This window comes from Equus caballus, chromosome 26 (assembly GCF_041296265.1).
Source record: "Equus caballus isolate H_3958 breed thoroughbred chromosome 26, TB-T2T, whole genome shotgun sequence".
In the NCBI taxonomy this organism is placed as follows: domain Eukaryota; kingdom Metazoa; phylum Chordata; class Mammalia; order Perissodactyla; family Equidae; genus Equus; species Equus caballus.
In genome coordinates this window covers 34,378,129-34,385,652 of record NC_091709.1, presented here as the reverse complement: position 1 = coordinate 34,385,652, position 7,524 = coordinate 34,378,129, and the positions used below count along the sequence as shown (strand labels likewise).

General features: G+C 36.9%; 1 protein-coding gene across 1 annotated transcript; it reads left to right on the top strand.

Annotated features, from left to right (window-relative positions):
• Positions 1 to 242: 242 nt before the first annotated feature.
• LOC100053409 (keratin-associated protein 23-1) lies at positions 243 to 751 on the top strand. The gene is given in 2 exon segments (XM_014736487.3): positions 243 to 399; positions 402 to 751. Coding segments are annotated over 2 exon segments (342 nt in total). The 5' UTR covers positions 243 to 284; the 3' UTR covers positions 629 to 751.
• The last annotated feature ends 6,773 nt before the right edge of the window (positions 752 to 7,524 follow it).

Below are 7,524 nucleotides of genomic sequence, written 5' to 3'. Positions count from 1 at the left end.
AACAGTCATGGCATTTCTGACAAGGGAGTGGTTCATTGGCTTTGGCTATAACACCAGAGTTATAGTACCCATAAATATTATGTGTGAAAAACTATTCATTTGCAATTACAGAGAAGATTACTGAATTACACCTATGTAAATGAGAGAGCACAAATATCTAAAGGATGACCCTGTAGGTTACCACACCTAGTGCTGAGAGTATATAAATGCCCCACTCCAGAAGGCAAAATTAAAACTCAGAATATTCCCACTGTAACTCAGCTGAGCTCACCTCTCCTGTCAACATGTCCTACAGCTGCTGCTCTGGAAAATTCTCCTCCCGCTCCCTTGGGAGCTACCTGCGCTACCCAGGCTCCTCCTGTGGCTCTTCCTACCCCAGCAACCTGGTCTACAGCACTGATCTCTGCTCTCCCAGCACCTGCCAGCTGGGCTCCTCTCTCTGCGGTGGCTGTCAGAAGACTTACTGGGAGCCCACCAGATACCAGACGTCCTGTGTGGTGTCCAGCCCCTGCCAGAGGTCCTGCTACCGTCCAAGGATCTCCCCAGTCTGCAGTCCCTGCCGGTCAACTTATGCCAGGTCACTAGTCTCTGGGTCCAGCAGCTGCTGCTCCCTGAGCTATGGATCTAGAAGCTGCTACTCACTGGGCTGTGGATCCGGTGGCTTCAGACCCCTGGGTTATGGAGTCTGTGGCTTCCCTTCCCTGAGCTATGGATCCAGTGTCTGCTACCCAATCTACTTTCCTTCCAGGAGTTTCCATTCACCTTGTTACTAGCCACTCTGTAGATCTGGCTTCTACTGATTGATTTGTAGAAAAGCCAAACCCATTTGAGAAATGCCGATTCTGTACTGAGATTATCTATTATCTTGTTTTCCTCCATTGAAAAGTATTCTAATATTCCCTGACCACCAGCAGTTCTTTACCTCTCCAGCCCTTAACACTGGCTGATAGATGAACTCTGTCAAACTGAAAAATTAATGAGCAATTCAAATTGCACTGATGATACAATTTCTGGTTTTGCATTTCTCCCCAAAACAGATGAGAAGTCAAGTAATTTTATCTTAATAAACACTTCATTCTGTCCAAATATGCTGTTAATGTTGTTATTTATTAGTTACATGTCAACTAGGATTTGTGTTGTCATTGCTTCTGTTAATGCACTTTGGAAAACTCAGATTATAGGGGCTGTGCACTAATTTTGGTTGGGCTTAGATATTTCCCCCTCTTTAAGCAGGAATTCTCTGGATGCCCACAGTTTCTAGGTGCCACCTTGAATGAAAATCTCAAGAGATTTGACTATATTGTTCACACAATGAATATGGACTGTGCATCTCTAAAGACATTATGCATCAGAGAGGCTTGAAGAGTATAGGAACAAAGTTTAGATTTATATGACGAGGGCTGTGCATGAAGGGTATTCAAATGGAAGACTAGAGTGCGGGTGTACATCTTTAGAAAGAGAGCACTTATGAGATTTAGACAATCACAGCGCAGGAAACATCTCATATTTTTTTAATTGGCTAACTCTCTGTACCCCAATTATAATTTTCAATCTGCTCAAATTATGTCCATTTGTATAAGAAGGCAGGCAACAAACTTAGATGGGAAGGAACTAGGCTCAGCAGGTGTGAAGTCGCACCTTGGTTCTTTTCCAACAAATAAACTGAATCTGGCTGCAAACAAGACATATTTAATATCATCAAAAATAACTGTTTCAGCTGTATATTGAAATAAAATTGCAAATCCTTTATTTATACCCTTCTTCTCTCTTACATCCAGGTATTATAAAAAGTAAGGTACTAAGATAGATAGTATGACAACAATTGGAGAAATAATCTTTATATAGAACAAGTGATGTTCAAATACTTTTGCTATTCTTTATTTTATAAGATCCTCAAACATCCCTGAAATTAGGAAGTTGAATGCAGAGTAGTGAGCCTTGGCAAAAAACTCAGTCTTATAGGTATATCTCAGTCTCCTCATCATGCTCTCTTTACTTCCTCCCTTATTGCCAATGTAATAAAAGATGAAACATAAAAGGATCTGTAGAGTTCATCATATTCAACTTATTTAATCTACAGAGGTGAAGATTGAAACATGGAAGAGTTCAAAAGAGGTTTACAAGGTTGCACAGCAAGTTATTGTAGAGTTATGTGTAGTTCCACTTTATTCCAGCCAACTGTACCATTCTCTCCTATGTTCTTTCTTCCATCATGTGCTCCTTCTCTTCCTCATCTTCCTCTCCCACCGCCCTCTCCTCCACCATGTATAGGAAATAGCTATGGAGCTTATATAATTAGCGAAAAAAAGAAATAATGACAGAAAACTTTGGGAAAAAATTAAATCAGCCATTGCTTTATAAAATTGAAAATGGTAAATAGCACACTCCTCTGTAAGCAGCAATGCTGGTGAAGTTTAAAAATCCTAGTTGGTCTCATGCTCATAATCTCCAACCAAGAGAAACAAAAAAATGTCAGACCCCCAAATGCAAGCAATGGCAGAGCACTCATGGGGAACAGCAATAGTGTTTTGGCCAAACTGAGGCTTCCCGTGTTAATGTCTCCAGATTTCAGATGCAGGAGAGGAAAGTTTTCTGACTTTCAAGAATATCCTAGAGTCTTAGTTTTCTATATTGCTATGACAAATTATATCAAATTTAGTGGCTTAAACAATACAAATTTATTATGTTACAATTCTGTAGGTCAAAAGTGAGATAGAGTCTCTCCGGGCTAAAATCAAGGTGCTGGCAGGGCTGCATTCCTTTCCAGAGGCTCTAGGGGAAAATCTATCTGTTTGCCTTTTTTTAGTTTTCTAGAGGTCACCTACCTTCCTTAGTCCATGTCCCCCTTCTCCATATTCAAATCTAGCAATGGCGAGTCAAATCATTCTTACAGTGCATCACTCTGAACTACTCCTCTCCCTCTCTCTGTTGTTTTTAAGGACGCTTGTGATTATGTTGGGTCCACTTGGTAATCTCTCTATTTTAAGGTCAACTGATTAGCAACTTTAATTTCATCTGCTACCTTAAATACCCCTGCCACGTAAGGAAACATATTCACAAGTCCCAGGACTTACGATATAGTTATCTTTGAGGGGCTATTATTCTGCCTTCCAAAAGTAGTAAACAAGCAAACTTATCAAAACAAGTCAAAGATCAATTGACTGTAAATAATCAGCAGTATGATGTATTGCTTACAAACAACCAGTAGAACTCATGGGTGGGAACAACAAACTTGTAACCCCACAATTACACCTGAAGTGATATATATTATCCCATTTCAGGTTGACAGTCAGGATAAGAAGACTGTATTATTTTACAAGACACTCATAACTCCTGAGTCAATGTCTTGCCATTACCACTCAGGGAACGGCATCCTCCTCCAATCAAGTCTCTGGCACATTCTAAATTTCCCTGAGTACAGATTTTATTCTTTCTATATTTCAAGAATTAACTGTAGTATGGTGAATTGTGGTAGTCCAGGTTTCACCAAGTTAATCCACTCTACACAATTAATGGGAGACCAGCTGGCACTTATCTGGCTTACGTCTAGTTGCTTCTAGTCTTTCAGCTTCCTCCTGTTGCATTCTCTGACAGATGAATAACACCATGGACTGTAAACCCAGGAGTTTAGGTTCCAAGCTTCTGCTGCCCACACAGCTAAAGTTCCAGAAGCTGCAGATCGTCTGTCTACCAGCCAGTTTCCAGGGCTGATTTCCGAGAATAAATGTACACAGTTTCCCAGGAAATTCTCTCATGAATCACTTCTAGGCATTTTATTTCAACAATTTCTTTTTCATTAATATTTATCTCATTAGTGATTACCGAGAACAGTTTTATCCCCCCCAACTCCTTGTCTTCCTGGGTGTTTTTTACTTAGTCACGCCTCAGAACACATTGTCAAACATTTTTTCAGTATCATTATTTTTCACAAAATTTTCTTTGAGACTTTACCATGAGCCAGAACCTATGCTATGGAAATATACGGCTCAATATATTTTTTTTAAAAGAGATTGCACTTGTGTACTACACCATAATGAAAAGCAAATTAAGAAAATGTGTGGTCTCCGTTCTAACGGAACTGAAAGTTGAACAGAGAAGGCAAATGCTAAATAAATAATTATTTAATTACAATAATAATGAGCTTGAATGCATTCTTGATGCTAAGAATATGATTTATACATCCAGGGAATTTCAACTTGTTAGAGGTCAAGGCGAATTTCCCAGAGGAATAGCATTTGAAATAAATCTGAAGAATAAGTAGAGAACATATAGGTGGGAGCTGGAGAAGATGTGTTTTTAGGACCAAAGTCTTGAGATGTGCATTATAAAACAGAAGGCCATTTTGGCTGATCATTGAGGGAAAAGGAAAGAAAGACTTGAAAGTAGGCCAAAAATATTTTGAGGCCATTCTCTGTAGGTCCTTAGTGGTCTGATTCAGTATGGTACTTTCTTCTAAAAGCAACAAGAGCCATTGAATGGCTTTAAGCAGAGGTATAAGGTTGTCTGATTTGTTCGTTTTTAAATCTTTTTTATTCAATTAGTATTTACATACAATGAAATGAACAAATTTTAAAGATAGAGATTGATGCTTTTGACAAATATATACACCTATGTTACAACTACCTGATCAGGTTCTAGAACATTCCCCCATCCCAGAAAGTATCCTCATGTTCCTTTTTAATCAAGTCCTGCCCCAACATCCAACTACTGTGATGATTTCTTTCACCATAGAATAATTTTGTCTATTCTAAAACTTCATAAAAATTAGGTCATATAATATGTTCTCATATGTATCCAGCATTTTTCACTCAAAATAATGTTTTTGAGATTTCCCCATGTTGCTTATGTTTGATTCATTTTATTTCTCTGTGGTGTACCCTTGTGTAAATATATCATAATGTGTTTGTTCCTTTATGTGTTGACAGGTACTGAATTGTTTCAAGAGTTAAAAAATTTTTTAAATCAATAAAGCTGCAATGAACACTGATTGTTCCAGTCTTCTCTTGAACATATGGTTTTAGTTTTTCTTGGAGAAAAAAACCCTAAATGGAATTTCTGGGCCATAGTGAGTGTATGTTTAACTTCATTAGAGATTGGCAAACAGTTGTCCAAGGTTAGTTTTATCATTTTACTCTCCAACCAACAATGCCCCAGAGTTCTAGGAGCTCCACATCTTCATCAGCATTGGACGTTGCCATCTTTCTTTTAGCCATTTGGTGGATGACAGTGGTATGCCATTGTGATTTTAAGTTGCATTTACTTGGTGAATAATGATTTTGAGCACCTTTTCTTGTGCTTATTGATTATACCCATGTCTTCTTTTGTGTGGTGTTTATGCATGTTTTTCCACACTTTTATAAATAGGTTTTCTTTTCATTAATATGTTGGAATTATTTACCTACTCTGGAAATAAGCCCATTGTTAGATTTGTGTATTACTGATAATTTCCTATTAGTGACTTGTCTCCTTGTCTTCTAACAGTGACTTTTGACAAGCAAAAACTTCTATTTTGATGAAATAAAATTGATCAATTAGTTTTCTTTTATAGCACTTGTTCATATTCTCTAAGAAATTTTGTCTATCATCAGGTTAGAAAGATACTCTCTTATTTTTTTTTTTTAGCTAAAGGCTTTAAAATTTCAGTTTTTTTTAAAAGATTTTATTTTTTCCTTTTTCTCCTCAAAGCCCCCCGGTACATAGTTGTATATTCTTCGTTGTGGGTCCTTCTAGTTGTGGCATGTGGGACGCTGCCTCAGCGTGGTTTGATGAGCAGTGCCATGTCTGCGCCCAGGATTGGAGCCAACGAAACACTGGGCCGCCTGCAGCGGAGCGCGCGAACTTCACCACTCGGCCACGGGGCCAGCCCCTAAAATTTCAGCTTTTATATATAGGTGTATGATACACATCAACACATTTCCTTTCCTATTTTTTTAGTTCTTTACATGTACCCAGTAATTCTAATACCATTTGTTGAAGACATTTTCCACCATTTGAATTGATTTGACACTTAAAAAAAGTATTTACAACATATATATGAGTCTATTTCAGAACTCTATTCTGTTCCTTGATTAATTATCTATACTTATTCCAGTAGCGTGATACCTCAATATATCTTTATGTTAAGTCCTGAAATGAGATAACAAAAGTCTTCCAGCTTTATTTCTGTTTCAAGATTATTTTCCCTATTCTTGCCCCCTTGCATTATAGAAATCGTAGAGTCAGTTTTCAAATTTTTATAAAAACACCTACTGGCAATTTTGTTCAGAATGTATTGAATCTATAAACTAGGGATAATGAATATCTCTCAATCTATGACATGTCTCTCAATTTATTTGGGTTTTATTTGATTTTTTTCTGTAATATTTTATAGTATTAAGTGTGGAAATGTTAGATCTTGAAGTGTATTTTTTTGATAATATGTTTTGTTGTTATTATAACATATTTTAGACAATTTTTTACATATTTTTGGTTTTATATTAAAATAAAATACATTCTTAGAGTAATTTTGTAGATTCCTCAGGAATTTCTTAATTCAAACAATCATCCTAACTGTGAATATAGAAAGTCTTCTCATTCCTTTGCTCTTATTTATACTTTTTATTTGTTTTTCTTGCCTTATTGATGTGGCTAAGACTTATAGCACGGTGATGACTAGAAATGTTGTTAATGTGGCTGATTTTGTGTGTGTTCATATGAGTGTGTAGTGTGTTACCTCCTCTGCTCACAACAACTAAATATGTATCTTTTTAGTTTTGAGAACCTGTTATTTACAGTATCAAATTATATCTGACCAGGGATGTGGGTTGAAATTTGATTGATATTATTAATCTAGCTCACTGAGAAGGCAACTGCAATAAAATCCCAATTCTTTCATCCCCAGTGAGCCTGGGAACTCATTTTCAAATTCTCCTCAGCTCAGGCAATGGGATCTTTACACATTGCAATTTACTAATTGAATTCCTTCTAATTCAAGATTGCCATAGTCACTATGCCATCCAATCCCTATCACCTTGCTTTTTACATTTCACTGTAATTCACCTTAGCCCCAATTTCAGAAGACTGAAAGAAAACTTTTACTTGGTGATGGAAGTATTATAAAGAAAATGGTACTTAAAAATAACTCTAAAAGTTGGGACTATCTTAAATATCAAAAACACAAGAGCTATGAGAACTGATAAGGGGAAGAATAAGAAGATAAGTCGAATGACCAAAGCAGAGAGGAAAAACACAATTTTGTTCAGGAAAGAATTGATGCTAAGTTGGTTTACAGGAAAAGGAGGGTGTATGTAAAAATGGGAGACAGAGATAGCAATATAGGATGGGTACGTGTGGATATTCTGATTTTTGGACATCATTAATTACTGATTTTATCGTTCTCACTCAAGTTAGTGCACTCATATTTTAATTCAATATCCTTACTCCAGTTTCTACCCTAATCAAGCTACTTTTACTCATTCTCCAGATTCAGCTTGTAAAATGCTTTCTCTGGGAAGCTTTATCGACTTCTAAGATAGTTAAGATCTC